At 33.5% G+C, this 25,729-nt stretch overlaps 2 protein-coding genes across 2 annotated transcripts; both read right to left on the bottom strand.

Moving 5' to 3' along the window:
* Window positions 1-810: 810 nt before the first annotated feature.
* Window positions 811-6,723, bottom strand: LOC148193285 (squamosa promoter-binding-like protein 14). Its single transcript, XM_088098455.1, has 9 exons — window positions 5,878-6,723; window positions 4,232-5,055; window positions 4,027-4,101; window positions 3,822-3,929; window positions 3,624-3,741; window positions 3,332-3,467; window positions 3,100-3,244; window positions 2,358-2,960; window positions 811-1,962 (listed from the first exon to the last, which is right to left on the bottom strand). Exons 1-9 carry the CDS (start codon window positions 6,476-6,478, stop codon window positions 1,534-1,536), a joined length of 3,039 nt encoding a protein of 1,012 aa, XP_087954581.1. The 5' UTR covers window positions 6,479-6,723; the 3' UTR covers window positions 811-1,533.
* Window positions 6,724-16,351: 9,628 nt separating this feature from the next.
* LOC124835684 (uncharacterized) lies at window positions 16,352-22,678 on the bottom strand. The gene is made up of 9 exons (XM_047310652.2): window positions 22,451-22,678; window positions 21,705-22,327; window positions 18,970-21,306; window positions 18,714-18,872; window positions 18,442-18,624; window positions 18,093-18,296; window positions 17,884-17,982; window positions 17,184-17,780; window positions 16,352-16,968 (listed from the first exon to the last, which is right to left on the bottom strand). Exons 2-9 carry the CDS (start codon window positions 22,317-22,319, stop codon window positions 16,621-16,623), a joined length of 4,542 nt encoding a protein of 1,513 aa, XP_047166608.2. The 5' UTR covers window positions 22,320-22,327; window positions 22,451-22,678; the 3' UTR covers window positions 16,352-16,620.
* Between the last annotated feature and the right edge of the window lie 3,051 nt (window positions 22,679-25,729).

The raw sequence follows: 25,729 nt of genomic DNA, 5'->3' as shown, positions 1-25,729 counted from the left end.
TCCAAACTCATTGTTGGACAACTTTGAATTATAGGTCCAAGTTACTGCGATCAGTCACAATCGATTCAATTACATTGGAACAAGTCTAAAGTCACCCATGACTAAAAAATATATACCACCAAATCAAATGTTCATACGATGAAGTCGAAAACTTTCCCCTTTTCACATCTAAAACAGATTTTCAAGCTCCAAAGACCAATCGATACGATATACACAATAGTCGCTTAGAAGTCGGAACTAAGTTAAGAACAAGTACTTGTTCGTTTCATATTTTACAAAACAATAATATGTATTGAAATTAATCTTAGTAATAAATTTTACAATAAATCACATCTCACAGTAAGTTAAATTAATTTTGGTAATAAATCAATGGACCCTTGATCTCACATCATGTGCCACTGTCCAAAAAACTGGTCAAAGGATACTCCAAAAAGGTGAGGTAAGGTACTGTGAACCCATTGCATGGATAGTATGACGGTTTTACGCGTCTCACATTCCAAGGCACTTTACGTAGAACGCCGATCCCATTTTCATGGGTAGTTGGCCTAAATTCTGCTTCAAACAGTGTCTGAAATCTAATGTAGAATTTCAAGATTTTCTTATGCATACAATGCTTTAGTTAAAGCTCGTGTTATCAGTTAATTAAATCTCACCCAGAAGCAACGAGTCAGAAAAGAAACACTGCATAAAAACACACTATTTGACTAGTAAAGCATACCACTTCTTGAATGTCTTGCGTTGGAAGAGTGACGCAGGGTGAAGAGGATGCATCCGCATAAGAACCCAAACAATCTAGACTCTAGGAGCAAATAGAAAACGAATCTGAAACGTGAATTAAATTAGATACAACTTGAAATATGTTACACTTTTTAATCATATTGTATGGTCAGCCCTATGATCAGTACCCTCAAATCAAACTTTACAGTATCGAAACTTATGCATCAGAATAACTTAGACTAGTGATTTTGATTTAAAATAACAGAACAATTAAGGGAAAGAAAAAAAATAAAAGCATGGAACTTTTTGTGGTTTACCGTTGGGAAGGAGGCAATGAACCCCTAAGTATTGACCTCACAACGAACAACCAACATTTACTCACCAAAGTTCTCTTTATTCCGAATGCTTACTGCTTTCTTGTGGCTATATTCACCGTTCCATTCCAACTTTAAATTGGGGGTTGTCAGGTTTTATCTGGCCAAAAAAGCTGAAGACTTTTCTAACTGAGTTTCCAACACCAACAGATGGAACATTCAGGTATAGCTTGTCATATCCTTAAAACTCGGCACAATGATGCAGCATTCAAGTCAGAATCTATACACAAGGCAGTCCTAATTTGTTTTTTGACCTGCCAAACACCTCCACAACTCTACATCACCACACGATATGTTTATATTAGGCTCTTGTCACAAAATCCCGCATTTCCCCACAGAAGCAGTTTTTCCATGCGAGAGGAAAAAGGTATCAATTGGGTTTCCCACCTGGTTTATTACGCCTTCCACTTCCTTTCTATCCGAATCTCCAATACCAATAGCATTACATTGTGCCAAAATCCAGGGTTTCCCAACTGAAGGGAGCAACTGAGCCTACGAAAGGGCGTCCACGGAAGAACACACAAACACATACACAAACTGCAGCAACGGCTAGCATTGAATAAATAAAGGGGCGGTGAATCAAACCGTGTGAACCTGAAAATCTTCTGTTGTAGCGAATTTCTGCACTCACACACTTGGCACAAGAACTCTGACCTCGTTTGAGTAGGTTACTTTGCTTTTGGTTAAGCTCTACCCTCAGAGAGGCTTGCTCTATCTCATTCTCAATTGTTACTGAAATTTCAGCCCTTCGTCTATCAGCAAGTTTACGGGCAACCAGCACATTATAAGAGTTATTATTCCTCATCATAGCATACGCATGTGGAGTCTGCCCGTTAGCATCCACAAGGGATTCCCAGCACTTCAAGCCAATCTGTAGCAGCACAAGAGCACAAGTTAAAAATAAAATACAAGGAATGGAGCGCAAGAAATACAATCAGACAGTTGATTTAAGGGTGAAAATAATGCTAACGTACAAGTAGCATGGTAATTCAACTATTTTACTTTTTTAATTTTCAATCTGCCATTTCCCCCTGCCCCCTTTCCCAAAAGAAAGAAAACAAACAAATGACGCATCAAAGCCAGAGAGATCTGCATTAACTCAAGGTTCAAAAAATCCCCAGTACCACCTGCCGTCCAGATAGAGAGCAGATGATATTTACCCAAAATAACTACTGCAGGAACCTGGGTATGTGTTACCAATTAATTTTTTTCCCTTACTTCGGTGAAACCAATGGCATAGCAACGGAGTACAGAGAAAACATTTACCTCCTGTGGGTCACTTGTTAAAAAGTCAACTACACCCTCAGAACCAGACGTGCATGCTGCCAAGTGCAAGGGTGTAATACCAGCAGGACCCTCAAGATTAGGAGGAAATACATATTTCCTGGATGTACTATTTTTGTTTGGTAAAGAATAGTGAATGAGCAAATCAACCATGCCTATGTTCTTTCTTTTCACTGCTCTATTTAAGAGTTGGATTGCATTCAACATTTCCACTGACCCTGTTGACAACGACTCCCCTTGCAAGTGTTTATCAACCAGTACATCGAGAAGGGTTTTGACTACCATACAACAGTTTCTTTCCACAGCAAATGTGAGTACAAATTTGAACCTGTCAAGCGAATAACAGGGAACCTCATGCATATATGAGAACCTTTCTCTTTGGAACAGCCAGCCAAGCTCATTCAAAAAATGCAAAGCCTCCTCCCTTGATCTTGGCCTTCCAAAATGATGTTCATGCTCTTCTGAAATGGCATCGCATATTTTTTCCTCCTCGTTAAATTCAGACTCAAGTGGTCTCAATTCCTCACAAATGGTCTCATTGGCTATTATCACTGGAAAACTGTTACCCTTGAAACCATTTTCAATCTGATCATAAAAATAGGTCACACTTTTATCAGTATACACCACATTCAAACATAAAAAATGCTATAGACATGCATGTGTCGTCAAGTGCAGAGTTTGCTAGGGTAATAAAGTGCAAAGATTAGAGAATGTAGAAAAATACCTCAATAAAAAGGCGACCCACAACACCGGGTGAAACATCCTGAACTTTAAAACCACTTAACTTTATATTATCATACACCACACCAGGATATGAAGATCTGATGACTTCCGCTGATGAGTAAGAGCCAGTACCCGTACAGTGGATCCTGCAAAAATTCAGGACAAATATTAGGCAAACAGACCAGAAAGAAGCATACTACAACAACCAAAAATAGGGGAAATTCTTTACTGACTTTGTGCCAGGAGTTGACAGGTTTCTGCCCTTCAATGAAATAGAGGTTTCCTGTCCACTAACAATTGCCAAAGGGGACACAGATATCAACTCTGGCGACTTCCACGTTCTCCATGGTTTGCATATGCGTACCTTCCCTGGAATTTCAAGACCAAAAAGGATCTAATTCAAAATTCCAGCTATGTAGAAAACGACAGTCCCGATAGCAAAGCTCTGATCATATTAATATTCAATCTAAAAAAAAATTAAAGAGCTAAACCCAGTCAAAAATTAGAAATAGTTATGATGCTCACCATCTTTGTGTGAAGCCAATTGACTGCCAGAATGTACTAGAAACCTTCCACTTCTCCAAAAGTCAGAATCTGAATTTTGAATTAAAGAATGAACATGTTGGAGGAAGTTTTCCTCTAGCTGAAATAAACACAACATGAAAGCAATCAGCAAGATAGAATTATAAAAGCAGCAAATGTACATCACAGCAGTTCACTAACTTTCTCCCAGGCAGCACAAGACATTGAAGCATAAAGTGATAGGACCACACAACCAGGCCGTATGTAGCTCTCCATGTCGGATGGCCTATTAGAAAGCCAACTGTAAATCTAGAAAGAAAAAAAAAAGTTATTCATATATGCACATTTGACAGGATATAACAAAAATAACTTCCCCATGTCAAATTTCAAAGGAAAGTGTAAACACCTGTGCTCGCAATGTTTCTGGGAAATGGCTTGGATGCTTGTCAAATAGTTTAAACATTATTCTACCAGTGCGATCCTGTTGGAAAACCACAAAATAGATTCAATTCAAGAATACTATTCACCTAAGTAAGCTTAAAGACAGTACAGATAATGCAAAGCTTACGTAAACAAAAGAAGACAGGGTAGTAAAATTCCAAACTAACTACCTGAGCATCTGAATTCAAACTGGGAGGTGAATGATCAGAGCCCGAAGATGTATACCCAGCTTGAAATGGAACACTTTGAAGCCAACTAGGTTGTTGGATCCTTTTATTTGACCCTTTAAATAGATCGAGAGAGATATTACAACTATGACTTTGGCTAGTTTCCTTGTTTGAATTAACTCCTCTTCCAGAAGAGATGCTCTCCGGCTTTAGACCTGTAGCACCACCCTGCAAATCAAACTGCATCTCCACAACAGGAGGAGAAGGAGGAGAAGACGATGGTGACCTCTCTTCTGCAGGGTTACTACTGTCAGACGAGAAATACTTTCTTGAAGATGCAAGTTTAGGCAAGCTGTCCTCTTCTGGGGAGGAGCTAAAGAGTTGCAGCGGCAAATTAACTCTAACATCCTCCTGGCAGTCTGAATCTTCAACTGGAGACTGGGAACTGCTACTGCTTCTTTCTCCGCCAACTGAAAAGAAGTGCTGTTGTCTCGTCTGATCAGCACTACTCCTAGATTTAACACTACCGCCATCACTGCTGCAGCTACGATTTTGAGAGGGGGACGCATTGGCATCAGGGCCAGACCCAGACAGACTCGTGGAAAGAACACCAAGTAAGTCCATAGTTAATGGGGCAGCTGGGGTGTGGTTCAGTTGATCATGATGGTGATAGGAGGATGGTGTCTCCGATTGTACATGATCCTTTTTCCCGTTGACATTACCAGCATCCCGCAACTTGGTTGCAAGATCCGCAGGCAAAGGTATCCTGTTGAGAATCTGCACAAGCTGCTCTCTATCCGGAACTTGTGATCTTTCTTCAAATTTTCCTACACGTGAAAATAATAATCATCACAACCCAAACAAAATTAGTGCAAGCTTGTTTTACACTAGAAAGAAAAGGCCCTAATGAACAAGAGTATGCTGGTTTTATGTTATTTTCAGGATAAACAAGCCATTATTTTCTATAATTAGTTGCTTTTATTTTTGCATAACTTCTTCCAAAAAATTTAAATTATTATCTTAAGATTATTTTCGCATCAGTTTATTGTGAAAAGAAAATAGTTGTTTTCTTAACTGATAGAGCCGTGCGTGCCGTTTTAAAAAGAAAATAAAAGTAAATCGTAATTGTCTTTGCAAAACCCAAATAAAGAAATTATTGATCACTTTTTAGATTATCAACTTTTATTTTGAAAATATAGTTATTTATTTAGGTAAAATAAATTTTGTTAGATCCCTCAATTTCCAATCAATATCGACCTTAGTCCACATGCCTGATGACCTTAGACCAAAGCAAATAAATTTAGTTTTCGTAATCCGAAAAATTAATGAATTAGACCCTCTTTATGAAACTTAGATCCTAGGGTGAGGATCGAAATCCACTAATTACAGAAAAAGAAACCTAAATCATTGTTTTTAATGCTTTGTAGGATTAACTTTGACCGAATACGAAGCAATTACACCCTAATGATTAATGATTTTTCATAGATTCCAGATAAATCTAAATACTTATGAAATAAATAAATACTCTTTAACATGTACTTATTATTGTTCGAATTGAGTTGAGCTAGAATTAAATTATTTAAAACAACAAAAAAGTATAAACCAATCAATCAATTAAACTAAAATTCAATTGAACAAATAATTCTCACCCTGCGAAGCTCCCGCTATTGCAGTCAACAAGTTGAAGATTTCCAAATTTGCTGCTGCTGCGACGGCGGCGGCGGGGGCCTGCGTGGCGGAAGTAACATCCTCCGGCTGCGTTTTCCTCCGGCGGCGGTTGTGTCCAGCGAGTCTACGGCGGCAACTCCGTTTCCCCTCATCAAACTCGGACAGCGGGTGAAACCTACTACACTGCTGACAAAACCTTTGCATTTGGTTGCTAAGAAGCGCCTTGGAGGCTTTGCTATGCGCCTCGCACACCTTGTGCCTCCTGTGATAGTCCTTCGCCTTCGACAGATCCTCCCTGCAGTTATCCACCTGACACATCGGATACGTCGCCGTTCCGGGAGACCCCGAGCGCACTCTCTTGTTACCACCGCCGCTCACCCTCCCCGCGAGGTTGAGCTGCAGAGGAGCCACCGCCGCGACGCTCTCCTCCTCGAACACGACGTCGTCGCTCGGAGGCTTCCCCGCGAACCGCACGCTGTCCCACTCCCACTTCCAGCTCTCGCTCGGACTCCCCGCAACGACGCCGTACGACAGATCGCGCTTCCGCTGCATCAGAATCGGAGGCGCCGCCACCTTTTCCATTTTCCACCAAAATCAGAACCAAAAATAGGAAAAGGATCTCCAAATTGGAATTCCACAAAATCAAAGCCTCTTTCCTCGGAAGGAATTAACGAAAACGAAAACAAAAACCAAAGATATCCATCAGCAGATGAAGTGTGAAATTTGTGAAACTCAGATCTGAGAAAGAAAAAGAAACTCTATTATTACTTTTTTAATTGAATTTTTTGGTTTTAGGTTTCTTTCTTGCAAGGGTTGTATTGCATTGTAAGGTTGTGTGTGAAGGTTGTGTTGGGTTGTTAAAGTGTTTGTTGGGTGTGGGAGTGGCAGGAATTGTAAATAGAATGAATTTGGAGGGTGGTTTGGGCGTTGAAAGAGGTATGGAAGAATCCAAGAGGTTTCGTTTCGCAGTGGCCACTTGCGTTCCGTACGATGGGAGTGGTTTGGTTATACTTTTTTTTTTTGGGTAAAGGGGTCTGTAAGGTAACAGTGGCACCACTTTTATGAAGTAGGGATATTATCGGAATTCCACTGCTCTTTCTTTGCCCTATCTCTATCCTATCTATCATCCTTCTTATTCTTACGTAATAATATTCAACTATTATTACCTAAATATTCACCCATTCCCACAATCATTATTAATATATAATAAGGTACAAACTTTATCATATAATTTACTGATGAAACTAAAATTATATAACAATTTATTAGTATTATTTATAGTAAGAGTTTAACTTATATATATATATATATATATATATATATAATAAGTTGAGTGTTTTTATTCATTATTTCAAAGTTTTTGGATTAGAATTACTTTATTAATATTTTATTCTTATTCTATTTTTCAAAAGATTATTTATAGTATTAAAAATTAATTGTTTATCTCGATGATAAACTGCAAAGCTAGTAATGTATGACTTTTGTATTGAAAGCTTTTTTTTATAAAAAAAATTAAAACAAACGTGTTACATTGATAAGTACAAAACAAATAAAAGATACTCGTGATTAATACGAAGAAATTCAAACTTAAAAGGAAATTATTGAAAATTTAAGTCTAATTTAAATGTAAAGTTAAATATTTTATAAAAGACTTGTTAAAATTTTTATTAAAAATAATATTAATCACAGTACAAATTAAATTCACGTTATTATTATTATTGTTAAAATGAATCAGAACCGTGAGTTACTTCGACCTATTACAAAGTTGAATAAAAAAATATTTAAAATTTTAATATGAGTAAATTTTAAATTTGGTTCATCGAAAATTTTGTGGAGAAGATTTTGTAATATTTTTTGTATTATATTTAATTGATTATAAATATAATCTAAGAATTTTTCATTTATTTAGATTTGAGTTTCTTTTATTTAGGTTTGAGTTAAAAAAACCGATAATTCTTTTAATTAAAAATAAAATTACAATTAAATGAGTGAATTAATTAACTCTTTTAATATGTCAATCCGTGGTGAGTAAGATTCACTTTAAATTTTTCAATTTAGTGACAAGAAAGTTGAGTTCAATTAACTTAACAATGGTGAGTTAAACTGAGACAGATAATCAGTTTTAACCACACTAATTATTATTATTATTATTATGGTGTCATCTTGCAAAGAAATAATATGACATGGGTTAAAATGAAATTTGTTGAGAGAATTGAATGTAACAGCATGGATGGCCACATGATTCATCTTGCACCGCACGATCTATCTTCCATCACAGCAACAAAAAGTATGTGACAACTATTTGAAACAGTCCCCACCTATATATTATTGGAAACACCTTTTTTATTTCCTTTCACATTCATCACATTGCTTTCAGGAGCCAAAGTCAGAGTTACCTTAATACTGATTAATTTTCATTAAGCAGCTGTATAATGACTAATCAAATTATAGTTGTAATTTTAAAATAATAAACTAGAGAATGATATGTTATCATAATCTATGTAGCTTAATGGGATATATACTGTGTTTAAATAATAAAATGGTCCTTTTTAAAATTACCAAAATGTAATTAATCTTTTAATTATAAGAATATCAATTATTTTAAACAATTATTGTTCGGGTCGATGTTAATTGTTTTGAACATCAAACTCCAAACAAACTTCAAATTGTTCCAATGAAGTTTTTACTATTTCTTATACAATGTATGGTTATTTATAAAAGTTAATTTGATACTTAAGTCGGTAGGTGACCTTTTGGTGGTCATTCAATTATCAATAGTGTAATAAATTCGATCATATTACTTTTTATCTTAAACTCATATTTATAGGTTTTGAAATAGACTTTCAATTAACGTTCGACATAATTATAGTCTAATAGTTGATAAACATATTTTACTTATAAATGTGTTTAATTTGTCCTCCTAATTACTTATTAGTTGATTTATCAATCGGTCACGATCTTTTCACTAGAAGTCATCTAATTTCTTAGAACTATCTATGGATACAAGGGAATTGACTATTCAATTAATTAATGACCGAACGTTCATGCAATACAATTATAAAAATTAATAATTGTTTAGATAAAGTGATTTGCAATTGGAATAATTAAAAATTAAAATTTTATATTTTAAACTATAAATTAACTTAACATAATTGAGTTTCTCAAATGTTGGATCACTAGGACTTTTTAATCCTTAACACGAGTAAAATATTTTGAATAGTTCATGAAACCACTAAGCTTGTAATAAGAAAAAATATAGACATTAATTTTTTATATTAATTCAAAAAAAACTTCATTATTCATTATTACTATCTTTTCTCCTAATGCCAACCAAAATGACCTTGATCTAAGATATTACAAAATATCGAATTAAGTGTCATTAATCTCTTCATTACATTATTCAAAGTGTGGTTTAACCTTAATTCCACACTTGGGAAATTTGTCTGTCATTTTCAATGGTCTCATATTTCATCTTTGACTTTGATTCATAGCTCCAATGACGATAATAAAAAAAGACTTCATCCTCCTCATTTGGCCACTGTATGCGATCTCTCTTTTCTTTTTGTTGCATGTAATTTTCATCCATTTCTGCGTTTGTACATTTTTTACTTGTTTAGTTGAAATTTTAACGCTGCATTAATATAGATAGTAAAAGATTTTATTTTTAAAATCGATGAATTCAAAGTCTCTTTTGTTGAGCTACTTTTGTAAGGTCAATAAGGAAGTATAACATTGTAATTATAATAATCACAAATAAATTAGAAGCACCCAAACCACACATAGTTTATCAAAAATATTATTTGTAAATTTTTGTTGAAAATACATTAAAATGATAGGTAGAATATTATTAAAGGTAAGATAAATTTGTAATATATAAATAATTTGTATCTTACAATTAAATTTAAAAGTTGACCTTTTTGGTACGTAATGAAATTCGTTTAAAATTCTATTTTATTTTATATTTATTGTGTGTTTAACCTATAATGTGATTTATTCTTAAGCACTACTCATCAATATTTAAGTTTATGTTCAAAATGTATATATATAGTCTCACCTTTAAGATATCTATATATTAATAAAAGAAATTTCCAGTATATAAGTTTTACAATGTAAGACTTAAAAAAATGTTGTGCAAAACGTGCCAAAATTACATCAACCATTGATGAAACGGACACATGCTTGTCAGATTAGTTATCTGAATCCCTGCATTCGACAACTAGAGTCTTCTATGAAAATTTCATGAAAAAATCGAAGAGAACTTCTTGTCACATAAATATTTACATATCTAAAATGCCAAAATACAATTTTCTCATAATCTCAATATATAGTATATAAATAGGTGCAAAACATCACCTTACAAGTCAATTTTGTGGGATTGAGTTAGGTTTAAAGTTCACTAATGGTATCAGAGTCTGATTAAAGCCAATCCTAGTGAAATTTGTTGGGCATATTGTTCCACCCGCTATCGGGCTGCTATTAGACCATCCATTAATGTCTGATCTCACATTCAAGATGGCGGGAGGAGATGTGTCGGAAGTCTCATGTCGACTAGAGATAAGATCAATTAATAGTATATAAGTGGGTGCAAACTGTTGGGGTACAAACAAAGTCACACATCGGATAAAATAAGAGATAGACATGAGTTTATATACACATAGATACTTCATCGGTAAGAAACCTTTTGGAGTGGTATTAAAAGCAAATTTGGAGGACTTAGCCCAAAGAGAAGAATATCTTACCGGTGTGGAATCTTATGTGTGTGTTCAGGTTTGAAGACTGGCTCAGACGAGTATGTCCACTTAATATTTTCTGAAATCTATATTCTAAGAACAGATTATTTGAACTAAATTCTCTTAAAGAAAAAATCATCTGAGAGACAAAAGAAAGTGGAGAGTTTATTACTTGAATGAGAGCCACGAAAAGTGTGGTCATATTTTTTCAGTGTGACTGTGGGAGTGACATTTTCAACCAGTGATAGTAGAAGCTAAACAGAGGGAAGGTGTTTTGATATGATACGAATCAAATTCTTTGAGACATGTAACGAAGCATGTATTGGGTCTTGGAATTCGTTGTTTAATTTTACCTTTGTTTTGTCGATGGTGCATGATTAAACGAGCATTGATGTTTGAAAGATTCCATGAGGAAGAGTGTTGGAAAACATGGATGTTTGAAAGTGATGTGGTGGTAGGGTTGTGGTCATGGTGGGTGTCTTGGACTTGGTTACCCACTTCATCAACAGGAACCTTCAACATTATGTACTGTAATTGTACCATGTATCCATTCAAAAGATTTTTTGTTGGAAACTCATTTTCTTATACAATCATTTAGAATATGTAGCAATAATTATGTTAAAGGAAAGCCAATGGTTGCTCATAATTTCATGTTTGAATTCATTTCTATTGGATCTTCAAGTGGAGCTATTATTGTTGAGAGTATTAGATTGAATCAGGTATGTATGAATCAAATTATATATATTTTATCCAATCTTCAACTCAAAATTATGACTGTTATTTTATGTTTTTTTTTTCATATTATCCATTTTACTCCTCTCTATTCAATACGCGTATTTGTTTAATGTTTTTTTTTATGTAACTCCCATATTTTGTTAGGAAAATTGTTGTGAAAGAAAACTTTGAATTAAAAACAAAGAAACAGGTTGATATATGCTAATATTTGAAATTTTTATTATAATCTTGTTCTTAAAAATTATATTAAAATATAAAAAATATGTATCTAAATTATCTTCGATTTCTCCGTACATAAAAGATGTAACACTCTATACCAAAATATTTATATTGTAATAAAATTATATTAGTTTTAGATAAAGTTTTGAAATATTAGTCTCTATTAAAAAAAGTTAATTTTAAAATAAAATTCTCTTTTAAGACATGAATTTTCTTGTTATTGAAATTATAAACATTCAAAAACACAGCCTCTGTATAAGGGTCAATCAATACAAGGCATCTGACTCTTTTGAAAATATGGAAAATCAAACTCAGGATAATAAAAAAGAAAACAATTTAGTGCTTCAAAGTGTAACACTAACACAAAATAGAGACGTCAATTTACGTCTATTGCATTTATAATAGACCTTAATTGACGTATGGTCTGTTGTTGTAAGAACAACATGCGTCAATTTTTGGGTCGCTGTAAAGGTGAGGAAGTAGACAGGTGCTGCTGTGAGGTAAGGAGAAAAACGCGTACAATAACAGTTCGAAAATCGCCGCCGCAGTTGTCCTAGAATGCACCCAAGAATTGCATCAAAAGTCAATGAAAACGAATTTTAATCAATGCAAATTAAAGATAAGGGTTCCAAACGTAATATAATCGGTGCCAAATGATTTTAAACTGTGCAAAGTGGAAGAAAACTTACATGAACGTTAATGGCGAACGAGAGAAAGAAGAGGAAGAAGATGAAGCAGCCAGAGAGAGAATGCGTAACTAGCGAACGCGAATGAAAGTGAGGCTCGCATCCTTAGTGTTTGGGGTTTAAAAGGGAATTTGACGCCGACCCCCCTCTAGAACCGACGTCTAATTGGTAAAAAGATCTATTTTGGCGCTACTTTTGGGATATTTTCGTAGCTTATTGACGTTTCGGGAAGGGGATTCAACGTCTAATGTGTATTAGACGCTGGCCCTTGCTATGTTCGACGTCTAATGTCTACAAAAGTAACCTTTCAATTCTGATTTTACAACTTCTGGCAGAGGATTTGACGTCTGATCTGGGGGCACCGACGTTTATGTCAAAAAGAAATTAATATTGACGCTTAAAATGAGATATTTTTGGACCTTTTTGACGTCTGATTTGGGGGCCCTGACGTCTATGTCGTAAAAAAATTAACATTGACGCTTAAAATAAGATATTTTCGAACCTTTTTTACGTTTGATCTAGGGCCCGACGTCTATGTCGTAAAAAAAATTAATATTACACTCAAAATGAGATATTTTCGAACCTTTTTGACATCTGATTTGGGGAGCACGACGTCTAAAAAAGGATTTGACGTCTGACCCGAGAAAAATCGACTTTTATAATGATTTTTTATTTATAAAAATATCACCTATCATTTTTTAGGTTGAATTTTCGGTGATTTATACGTATATGGCGTTAAAGGCCATTTATACACTATTGTAACTAAATTCAGTTTTTACTCATTATAAATTTATCAATAGGTTAAAAAAATACAATTACATGTAATTATTAAGTTACTAATCTTTATAACATTATTTTTTTTAGTAAAATGTTCTTTTTTTCTATATTAATTTTTTAGTTATCTTTATTTATAATTTTTATTTTCATATGTATTACAAAACTTATTGAACAGAAATTTGTACGAAGAGGTGAAAGTAACTGAATGAAAACCTGATTACACGTGTTGAATTTATACATGAATAAAAAACAGAGTGTTGTTGATTACCACCTCAGACTCCGTACAAGCATCATAAGACAACCCCACACAACCACTGCCAAATGTCATTGGTTAACTTTGGACAAATGTGCGACAATTTAAGAGATATGCAGTCAGTAGGTTTGATCATGGTTGTTCTGGATTTAATTAATTTAAATTAAATATTTTAATTTTATATTTCATCATTTAATTTATTGAGTTAGTTACATGGTGATTATTTAGATTTTTGATTAATCTGGATAAATTATATTATAAAATTTAAGTATGAGTTTAAATATTATATTACATTAAAATGAGAAAATTAAATAATATATTTATAAAATTATTGTTTTAAGATTTTAAATTAAGAGTGTTGTCAAATTCTTACATAGTTAATTTATTAAATAAATTTCCTCAAATAATTATCAAATTATATAAATTATGAGTTTATGTTGCATCAATTTTATTTTAAAAATCATTTTATTTTAATAAATGAAATAATTAAGTTTTTATAAAAAATATTTTAATAATTATTTTATGATAAAATAAAATTTTATACAATTTATTATTTAATTCTAGTAAAAGATATACTAAAAATAAAATTTAAAATATACGTATACATTTATAAATAATAAAATTTTATTTTATGTTGAGTCAAATATTCACATAACCATAATTCACTATTTGAATGTGATCATTATATCTATTTTATTAATTTTATTTATGTTGTACTTGACCTATCAAATATGTTTGTTTTAGATTTCTTTGAATACAATCGGTTGAATTGCTCAGACATAATATAGAGACTATAAATCCTTTATATAGAAGATCAAATAAAATAAAGTTTTGTATAATTTTTTTGAAATTACTTTTAATTTTTATTTCCACACGTTTTTTTTTTGTTTTTTTTTTCGATAATAAACCCTTAAAAAACATTACCTACAGAACTATTCATAGTATATAACCAGAATTTGGTCTTTACCTATAAAGATAATCTGACTTTGTGAACTTCCTGCTGTCACAATGTTAAGTTAGAGAGTTTGTCAGGGTACAGTTTCAGAAACCGAAATTTGACTTGATTTTTTTTTAAATACAGAAAAATAGAATTTAGATAAATAGTTATTAACAATTAAAATTGTTTTAACTAAAATGTAGGGTGTGACCTATAGGAGGTGATTGAATGGGAGAATTGAGACATGTGCTTAGGGTTGAAAATGAGAGAAGATTTATCTTTTTTATGCTTAATGAGGAAGAGAGTAAGATCTTTATATATGAAAAAATAAGTATGATTTTCCGTGTGTATTTTAATAAATATGTTTGTTAAAGACATGCTGTTAAAAAACATTTAATAGATATTTAAAATATATAATAAAGCTGGTGAGATATGTATGTTAAAGACATGCTATTAAAAAAACATTTAATAGTTATTTAAAAGATATAATAAAATTGAGATTTTAGTAATAGGTCTTTATTGGATTACGTCGCCACACAAATTGGACGGAGTATGTACATAAATCTCTTTAGTCTTAAAGTTTGATTTAATTCAGGGACATTCTTAATCATCCTTATGATCAAGCTTTGCTGACTTGTAGAGTTTTTAGGTGGATTGACATTCACCCTAACTTTTATATTGCCTAGTCATTCGGTGAGCTTGTAGGTGGATTTGACCATTTTGTCGAGTTCTTATATCATTTGACAATTTGACCAAGTTTGTAAATGGATTAGCCATTAGGCCAAACTCATATATTGTTTGGCCTTTCGAGATTGGCCATTCAACCGAGCTCATATGTTGTTTGGTCATTCAACCAAGCTTGTAGGGGATTGGGCATTCAACCAAGCTCATATATCGTTTAGTCATTCATTTGAGTTGCTTGTAAGTTGGTCATTCAACCGAACTTGCTTCTAAGTTGGTCATTTGACCAAGCTTGCTTATAAGTTGGTCATTCAACCAGGTTTGCTCGTAAGTTGGTCATTTGGCCGAACTTACTTATAAGTTAATCATCCGAGCAAACTTGCTTATAAGGTGATCATTGGTCGGGCTTGCTTGTAAATTGGTCATTCAATCAAGCTCGTTTGAAAGATATCATGTAAAAATAGCCCTTCCATCTTGTGTTGCTAGATTGTTAGATTGGGTAGGTTCAATTAGGTGCTGCCAACTTTAAGCGACTTTTGTTGGGTGTTTCCAGTTTGGGTAAATACTTAATGTTCATTTTTGGTCAGATGATGACTTTTAACTTGCTTGTCCTCACATTTATAGTCCTTCTTGAAATTGCCTACTTTAAAAGGAAGTGAACCTGACCAGGTGAAGACGGGTCGGTCAGGCTGGCTTGTATTCTAAGATCAGTCAAAAACTAACAAACAAAAACTGAAGGTGTGAGAACTAAAAAGATCAAGGAAAAATCTTCAAATAAATCTTCAATGGAAATTGTTGAGGTGAAGATCGAGATGGCTTGGTTGAATTATATGCAAAGTCTATACTAGTAGCTTTTGTTTTTGTACTTGGGATGTCGAGTTCCTTCATACTTGGTAACTATTTTTTTTTATACTCACGTCGAGTTCCTCTATACCTAGTAGCTCTTGTTTTTATACTAGATTTAGTAGCTCTTGTTTTTATACTAATCTATCTCTATTGTCTAGAAATAAACAAAAAATTGATTAGACCACAACTTGAAATGGTTCCCATTAAATCTCAAGTTAGTGAAGTAAAATGAATCATTCATTCATCCATCATTAAGCATAAATCAATTAACAAACTTATAATAAAAAATAAGCATTTATAAATGAAAGATAAGCATAAATCAATTAACAAACTTATAATAAAAAATAAGCATTTATAAATGAAAGATAGTACCAAATACAAGTTGATAAAATACTTGTTAAACCTAAATTTCCCACTTTATATTTTTCAAGACATTATTTTTTTTATTTTAGTTGCTACTTCTTTTATTTCTGTATGGTATTCAAACATAGGAGAATGAGTACGAATGCAATATTTCTGTATGGTATTCAAACAAAAAGGTAACCTGAATAAAATAGCTACAATAAAACTAGAAGAAAAATACATTATAAATAGCAGCGAAAATATTTTATATAAAGGAAGGGCACAATCACAATAATTTATTATTTTCTCATAATTGGTGGCAGAAGCATTCGGCAATCACGACACATCCCAAAGTAAAAAACAAAAATCTCAATATGAAGAAAATAATGACTATAGACCAAAACTAGCAGGAAAAAATTGCAAGGGCAAGAAAGAATTGCATCTATATATATGTATGTAATAAATATGTAAGGGTAACATCCCCGACGCGCGCACCTAGTGATTGCTCTGGAGTGTCTTCAGAAACCAAAGCCTTGAAGTGAAGATCTCAGAACGCTGCTATTGCCCACATAAAACAAGGCAACAGCAACTATAACTGCAATTAGAACCCACATCCATGGTTGAATTCGTCTCTTTCCCCGGTTGCGGAGAGCCAGGGGTACAGATTTTGGCTTGGTCTGCTTCGTGAATTGAGATGGTTTCTGCGGCTTTTTTGTTAGCTCAGTTGGTTTCTCACTCTGATCATGTTCTTCCACACTTCTTGTTAGAATTTCTGAGGTAGGAGCAGATTCTTGTTCTATATTATCTGCAGTGACAACAGAAGCTGCCTTTCTTCTTTCCTTCTTCCTTGCCCTCTTCTCCCTTTCCTGCTCCAAACACGCATATGGTTATTTAGTTTAAGAATCAGAAGAACATGGAAATGATTAAGGTTGATTTTGGATAATGGAAGGAATTGCAATGAATTAAAATGAATGAGGAATAAAATTTTCATTCTACTGTTCAGATACGTAACGAGGGAAATGAACAAAATTCTGATTCCACCTATATTCTTTTTAAATCACAAATGCTATGTTATAGTTACCTTCTCTTTCTGTTCAGCTTCTTTTTGTGCCTTTAAGGCAGCCCTTTGTTGAGCCTTCTCTGCATTACGCTTTTTCCTCTGCTGGGCCTCCTTAGCTTTCTCAATCTCCTCTAGCCTCCGCTTTTCCTTCAACATTGCCTCCTCTTCCTCCTTCTTTGCCTTTTCAGCCTTCAGTAACAGTTCCTCTTCCTCCTTTGTTCTCACAGGTTCTTCTTTTTTAACTTCTTCATCAGACTCATCACCCCAGTGAGCCACAGGTTTTTCTAAGGGAGAAGGTTTGGTAGGATTTTTAGCTTTAGTTGTCTGACTAGTCTCAGTTCTTTGCACTACAACCTTCGAAACAGGTTCATCCTTTATAATAACAGATTCTATTGAGGGGGGTTTCTTTTCTTGTTCCAGAGTTGATTGCGAGACCACGGAAATATTTTTGGAAGCTCTTACAGTTATGACATTAGGAATTACAGGGGGTTCTTCATCAGGACCAAGTGATCGGCCATCTAGGGTTTGCAGTCTCCTAAGTGTACTCCTAGTGTTGCATCGGACATAGTCCCTTCTGAAATCGTCATTTTTGTTCCATAGCTCCATAATTCTCTCAACCTAAAGTTCTCAATGGTGAGCGTTGAATTCAATCTATTTGCCTAATAGAGTGCATAAATGAAAATGATAATCTCTCTGTTCATTTCATGTCTAAAAGAATCACCTGATCAACACAGAAGCATTGTAGCTCCTCTTTTTTCCCTACTGCTGCTAGTTCCTGCGCTTTATTTGCAGCCTTTCTGTAATCCCAGAAATGTTTGCCCTGCATTATCAGTACAGAAATAGCGTCAACATTTCTGCATGGCATTTGAATTGATTTTTATCTAAAAAAAAAGAAAAAGGAATGAGGTGGGAAACATAGAAAAACAAAACCTTCTCATGCAATTGTTTTTTCAAAGCCACTGACTTAGCATATGCCTCTTGACGAACTTCATCAGCTGCCTTAAACTGAGCAATCAACTCATTCAGCTTATCATATTCATTATTATATTTCTTCTTTGCGTCTTTAGTTGTCGCATCTAACTTCAGAACATTATTTCTAAGCACTTCCATTTCCTTCTTCAGAAGCTGTAAATGCTGAAAATAGTGAAATATCACAAATTAGAAATATAACAAAGATATTAGAAATCTCTAAAAACCGTATTTGATACCGATAGTACCTGGCAAATGCAATCAGATATTAATTCAGAAAATATAACAAAGAGAAGCTTGTATATGGTACCTTAGAGTGCTCTTCAATATTGCCCTCCTTGTGGTCTAGAGATTGTTGTGATTGATCCTGCTTTCTCATATTAGAAGACAGCTCCTCTCGATTCTGCTTCAATTGTTTGATTTGGCGTATCAATTGCTTTTCTTCATTCAAAGGCAAAGTTTCGTGCTGAATCATGTGTTCCATGTTTCTTATCTGCCAGTAAATTAGAAAAGTAAACACAACAAAACAAGCAGAACAATCAAATCCTCATAAATATCTCCAGAAGAAAATTAAAAGCACACCTTGCCATCTATATCCCCAACAGAAATTGCATTGTTTAATCTGTTCATTTTGGATTGAACCGAATCCATCTCCTGGCGTTTGGATTTGAGCTGGTCCCGAGCAGCTCTGTGGGCTGCTATTGCAGCCTTAACTTCTTGGTCGCAATCCTTACAACGGGCCTGCTCATAGCAGCATTAAAAAAATTTACTAAGGTTGGTCTCAAACTTATACAGTACACAAAATTTTCTCTTATGCCGACTTCAAAATAATATTTACCTTTATAGTCTGGCTTTCAGCTCGAATAGAATCTCGAATTTTAGTCTTCTCTTCTACTTGGCGAAGAGTTTTTTCAATCTGCTCTTTAATGTTTTCATCATCATCATATCTGGGAACCCTGATCAAATAGAAGAATGGCTTTTTCACTATCTCTGCACCCACATTCTGTACATCAGTAGCATCCAAGGCAGGTCTTGTGTCTTCATCTCCTTGATTGCTGCCTTCACCTTCAACTACAGGTTGAGCTTCACTCTCCACTGCCCCCTTTGAATGTTCATCTTCACTCTCCAACGGAATCCTTTTAATGTCAGATACAGCAGAAGATTCAGTTTCACTCTTCAGTGCACCAGTTGAAAGTTCAGCTTCACTATTCACTGCATTGTTTTTCATCTCACGCAAATCAACAGAAGATTCACTTTCACTCTCTACTACACCGTCTGAAGGTTTAGCTTCACTCTCAACTACACCGTCTGAAGGTTTAGCTTCACTCTCAACTACACCGTCTGAAGGTTTAGCTTCACTCTCAACTACACCGTCTGAAGGTTTAGCTTCACTCTCTACTTCACCGTTTGAAGGTTTAGCTTCACTCTCTACTTCACCGTTTGAAGGTTTAGCTTCACTCTCTACTTCACCGTTTGAAGGTTCCGCTTCACCCTCAACTACACCATTGGAAGGTTTAACTTCACTCTCCGCTTCACCATTTGCAGGTTCTGCTTCACTCTCAGCTACACCACTTGCAGGTTCTGCTTCACTCTCAGCTACACCATCTGAAGGTTTAGCTTCTCTCTCCACTGATCCATTTGAAGGTTCAGATTCTCTCTCCACTGCACCATTTGAAGGTTCAGCTTCAGTCTCAACCACACCATCTGAAGGTTCAGCTTCTCTCTCCAGTACACCATTTGAAGGTTCAAGTTCTCTCTCCACTGCACCATTTGAAGGTTCAGCTTCACTCTCAACTACGCCATTTGAAGGTTCAGCTTCCCTCTCTGCTACCCCGTTTGAAGGTTCTGCTTCTCTCTCCACTGCACCATCTGAAGGTTCAGCTTCCCTATCCGAAGGTTCAGCTTCATTCTCAACTGAACCATTTGATGGTTCAGCTTCACTCTCCATTTCACCATTTGAAGGTTCAGTTTGACTCTCAACTGCACCATTTGAAGGTTCAACTTCAACATTTGAAGGTTCAACTGCTCCATTTGATGGCTCAGTTTCATTCACAGCTGAAGATTCAGCTTCAACATCAACTGCACCATTTGAAGGCCCAGTTACACTTTCAACTGCACCATTTGATAAATCAGCTTCACTCACAACTTCCTCGTTTGAAGGTTCAGCTTCACCCTCAACTGCACCATTGGAAGGTACAGCTACAAACTCAACTGTACCATTTGAAGGTTCAGCTACAATCTCAACTGCACCATTTAATGTCTTGACTTCACTTACAACTGCACCATTTAAAGATTCAGCTTCATCCTCAACTGCACCATTTGAAGATTCAGCTACACTCTCAAGTGCCCCATTTGATGGCTCAGGTACACTCTCAACTTCACCATTCGAAGGTCCAGTTCCACTCTCCACCACACCATTTGAAGATTCAACTTCCCTCTCCACTGCACCATTTGAAGGTTCAACTTCCCTCTCCGCTGCACCATTTGAAGGTTTAGCTTCACCCTCCACTGCAAAGTTTGAAGGTTCAGCCTCAACCTCCTCTGTACTGTTTTCCATCTCAGACACAGCTGAAGGTGTACTTTCACTCTGCACTGCACCATTTGAAGTTCCAGCTTCACTAATTACTGCAGCATTTTTCATCTCCTGTACATGAACATTAAGTTCACCATCACAATCAACCACATTGTTTTTCATCTCACAAACATTAACAGAAGGTTCAGATGTACTCTCCGCTGCAATATCAGACACAACATCACCATCTCCATTCACATCTGTTATGTTTAAGGCTGTCGTTCTTTCTCCTTTATGAACTAGTTCACTTCCTGTTTCCTGCTCAGACCTTTCCAACTTACTGCCTGATTCACCTTCAACAACAATTTCATTCTCCTCAGTGCACTCACTAGGCTCATGCTCTGACTCTGCCAAACCAGAGGCAGACTCAATCTGCCCAGTCTCTGAACTATTTCTAGCGTCTTCAGGTTCATATTCCTTCACATCTGTAGTACCTGAAATGCCACCAACATCAACTGGAACCTCATTCCTCTCGGTGACTTCTTCCACATCATGATTTTCCTTAGTTACAATGTCTTTGTTATCCGAGACATCTGCACTAACAACATTTTCGATTTCCCCACTTTTATCCACATCTTTATCAGAGATAGACTCACTTTTACTCTGCACATTAGAGACAACAGATTAAGAAAACAAGCAGACTAAAATTAACCATATTATCGCCTGAATCATTTACTTTCGAAAATTGGTCCTTGAAATTAAAAAAAAAACAATGCAAGCATTATTTCAATCTCTAAATTGACAAAAAAACATGGGTAATTTTAATCCTTAATTACACAATCTCAACAACTAAAATGACTTCGACTGGTCAACTTAAGGACTTTAACGATTTCATACACCAATTTAAGACTAATTGGGAATGAAACTAATTCACGCACAAAAAAAGAGATTTTTGTAATTTAAGATAGTAGTTTCAATGATTAAACAAAATTAAGCATGAGAAAAAAAATACTGCAATTTAAAAAATTTAGAGAACTATTGCACTGTTACTCGCTTCCTACCTGCACGTGATCTCCACCGTTCGCATCAGCAGCCGTAGTCACTTCCTCCTCAGCTCCGTCCACCATCGCCACATCATTGTGAACTTCAACGCATTCGAAGTCACGATCACCTTGATTCACGTCAGTATCTCCCTCCACGACATTGACAACGACACCGTTTTCATCTCCAGAAACCTCCGCACGATCCAAAAGTTCACATTCCTCAACTTCATTCACGTTCCCATTCGCATCACCGACAATCTCGCCCTCCGCAGCGGCACTGTTTTGAACATCCGAGGCACCGACAACAACATATTCCTCGTGATCCGCAACTAGCTCATCCGCAGCAGCAGCTCGAGTCTCATTCTCCACGACACCGTTCCGAACGGATCCTGCGCCGCCTTCACTGCATACACGTTTCAATTCACCGTCCTTTTCAGAAGCTTCCTCCGCCGTACCGTTAGCCTCTGCATCCTTGCAATTTTTCACCGCCAATTCCTCCGACGAAGCTCCACCGGAGGCGAGATCCACATCGCCATCCACAGTGTGTGCAACTCCCTTGACATTTACGCCGCGGTGATCGTCGCCCGAATTGCCTTCTTCGCCGCTCACATTCACAACCTGCTCCTCCGTCATTGTGCTCCCTGCAACATTAACGTCAAAAATCAAAATCAAAATCAGAGGAAACAGTCACACACGCAAAATTGCGCAGAAACAAACGGATCCAATGCGGATCAAATCGCAATGGCGGAATCGGATTGGCTTACGGAGATGCAGAGCCGGATCAGGCGTGAGCGAACAGATCGAAAGTGCAGATCAGAAAATCGAAGACAATGAGTAACGTAACGGAACAAAACTAGCGATTTGTGTGTGAATAGGAACAGATGCAGATGCAGATACAAACGCCGATATATAGCCGACACAGAAGAGAGCAAAAAAAATAGTGAATAGAATATTTGAGAGAAAGGTACTGTGAGTCTTCCACTTGGTTTTTAAATGATTTAGTTCATGGGTTTGTCTCTACGCACCAAATTTGAATTTATTTTGGATTTTAGATTAGATCCATCTTTTCTATTCTCAAATCAAAAACAAATTATGATACGATTCCCATCTTCCTTTTTCTTCTATTTTTACTCCTCTCAACATATCCTCTATCTCTTACTTATACAGTTAATTTACTACATTCTATCACTATCTAAACCATTAATGTATATAATCACTATAATTAAGCAAATCTTATTTCTTATTTTTTAAATAACTGTATAATCAAAAGATATTAAATATATATTATTAAACCATTTCATTATCTTCTTTAATATACATCTAATGTATCATTTTGTTGCATTGATAAGTGCATATTTTTCCATAAACAAAATTAAAATATATAAATGATGCCATAAATAATAAATATCTTTAAGCGTATCAAGTATCTTGCAATTTTACATTCATTATTTAAATTCTGTTTCGGAATTATTCTTATTAACTTTTAGCTGGTTAATAATTAAAAAACAGCCTTGAATGATTTTAAAATTATTATATTAGTATAAAATTCATTAAATATACTGATTTATTTATAAATAATGCTGATTATCGACTGTTTTTTACAAACTGTAAAATCTACGTTTCAATTTAGAAAGAACTTTCATAAAACCTGTAAGATAGTTATAAAATTAATAAAAGTTTACTATATATAATAATTCGCCATTTAATAATAACTTACATCGTGTACTATTTAATTTATTGGGCCAAAATAAAATAAATAACATATAAGAAAAAATGTTATTCTTTTAAAAAGCTCAGAAAAAAATAAAGGAAAAGATAAAGACCAAGGTTAGATAAGAAAATAATGAAATATTAAAATTATAATTTAATCTCTTTTTTCCTGAAACATATACTAATTAATATTTACTTATTATAATAATTTTTACGCCATTTTTATTCATACTTTCTTCTTCTTTTTTCAACTTTTGTATCACATTATATTCTGAGCCACCAATTTTTTTCTGATTAAATAAAAAAGCATAGACGTTGACTTTCTCGTTTCCATGTGACGACTAAAAATAGAATCATGCTAATTAACTTTAACCTCTGGAAGAATTTCAGAACCGACGATTTATTTATGAGCATAAATACTCATTTATGGAAAAGTTATTTAAATAAATTTTTACATTAATTTTCCTTTCCTTTTGTACTAAAGTCAAATTCTATCACCAAACTTTTTTGAGTAATCAAATATTAATTTCATTTGTAACACCGTAAATATTGTTAACGCAAAGCTTTTACGTAATATACAAATAGAAAAATTTCTAATTATTATGTGAATTCATCAAAGTCAAATTTAAGTATTTTTCACAATATAAAAAATAAAACCCTAAAATTTATCAACTTTTTGTGAAATTTACATTTATAGAAGAGAAAGAAAAATCAAGAAAGTTTAACTTTGTGGAGTGAATGAGAATGTTGTCTTGAATTTTTTAAATTTAATTTATAACGTACTTAGTTATTATTACTTTTATTTGTTTTACTGTTAGTCATTAATGACTAGTAAATTTTTCTACTGCTTGAACTTATCTATTAAGTAAGGATATTTGGTTCCATATAAGATTAAGGATGATGATACTTTCACAACATTTTTCTGACAAAAACATTTTAACATCATTTATATGTTATTCTGTGATTGGTCTATATTAGTGTTTATGATTATTATTATTGATTGTGGAATAATTTTAGATCAATCATATAATGACACATAAATGATGTTAAAATGTTATAAAAAAAATGTTGTGAAAATATCATTATCCTAAGATTAATATTTCTAGAAGCTTGTAGTTTATCACATCAAATAATCTTTTTCGTTCTCCATTAATTTTTTTTACAATACTTTGCATTTGAAAATTAAAAAAAAAATTAGCTATTGATTCTAAAAGAAATAAATATAAAAAATAAAAACAATCATAATTTATTATTTTATTAACAAATTTATAGTTACTGCTATTACTATTGTAATATTTAGTTAATTTATATATATAGTTTATTATTGTATTATATATATAGTTATATATAAAGAGAATTTTCTTTACATAATTAATGTTTCTATTTTATCTTTTTATAGTATAATTGTTTTTTTGATATTTCTTTAAATAAAAGTCAATTATGATTAATAACTGAAAAGATAATAAATTAAAATATAATTTTTAAATTATTTTTAATTTAAATATCAATAAGTTTTATTTTCAATAATTTAGTATATTACTCTCTTATAAGAAATTAAAGTAATTAATATAATTTGTATTATTTTTTGAGTTATAATGCAACACTGGCAAACAAAATAAAATCATTTATAATAATTTATAAAATAAAATTATTATATTAGATCAAACACATTTTTATACTATTTTCTTTTTTTTTTAATTATAATACAGGTACAATGAAAACAATATATATCAAAAATTACGTAAACACATTAAGGATTCAATATATAAATCCTAAATTCTTAATAAAAGAGAAAACAGAAAGTAAATCTCTTTTTTTTATTGATAACATTCAAGATTTAGGTTTACAAATTTTTATAATAATATAACAATTCAAATCATGTTATTTAAACGTTATACTATTTCTACTTAATCAACAAAATAAACAATTATTTTTTTATTATAAGTTGTATGTTTATCTTCATTTAATTTTTCGCTGACAAAAAAAAATCTTCATTACATCGATAAAAAAAAATTCATTACAAATTTTATTATGTTTGGTAACATTTCATAATATTGTCTTTTGATTTTATTTTGTTGATTGCATTATCTTGATATCTATTAATTGAATATAAGATTTATATTCTTCCACTTACTTTATGATATTTATATTATTAATTGTGATTTATTGTAATTTTTTTCACAAATATTTGTTGTTTATTAAAAACATGTAGAAATACATAAATTATTATACTATCTTATGGATTTAAATATTATTGTTTTTTCTTCTCTTTTAAAAAATATAACTAAAACCATTTATTTCTTTTTACTTACTTTAATTTATTTATCAAGATA

Source organism: Vigna umbellata, chromosome 9, assembly GCF_029865625.1.
Source record: "Vigna umbellata cultivar VRB3 chromosome 9, Vumbellata_1.0, whole genome shotgun sequence".
NCBI classification, from domain to species: Eukaryota; Viridiplantae; Streptophyta; class Magnoliopsida; order Fabales; family Fabaceae; genus Vigna; species Vigna umbellata.
Note: the sequence above shows the minus strand (reverse complement) of the source record. Positions and strands in the feature narration are given on the sequence as shown.

Coding starts and splice junctions, on each gene's coding strand:
- LOC148193285 (XM_088098455.1), bottom strand. CDS start 6,478: ATGGAAAAGGTGGCGGCGCCTCCGATTCTGATGCAGCGGAAGCGCGAT. Junction 3,245..3,331: donor CTGTCAACTCCTGGCACAAA/GTCAGTAAAGAA, acceptor GAATTTTTGCAG/GATCCACTGTACGGGTACTG. Junction 2,961..3,099: donor TGGGTCGCCTTTTTATTGAG/GTATTTTTCTAC, acceptor TTTTATGATCAG/ATTGAAAATGGTTTCAAGGG.
- LOC124835684 (XM_047310652.2), bottom strand. CDS start 22,319: ATGACGGAGGAGCAGGTTGTGAATGTGAGCGGCGAAGAAGGCAATTCG. Junction 21,307..21,704: donor ACGGTGGAGATCACGTGCAG/GTAGGAAGCGAG, acceptor TCTAATGTGCAG/AGTAAAAGTGAGTCTATCTC. Junction 18,873..18,969: donor CTGAAAGCCAGACTATAAAG/GTAAATATTATT, acceptor TGCTATGAGCAG/GCCCGTTGTAAGGATTGCGA.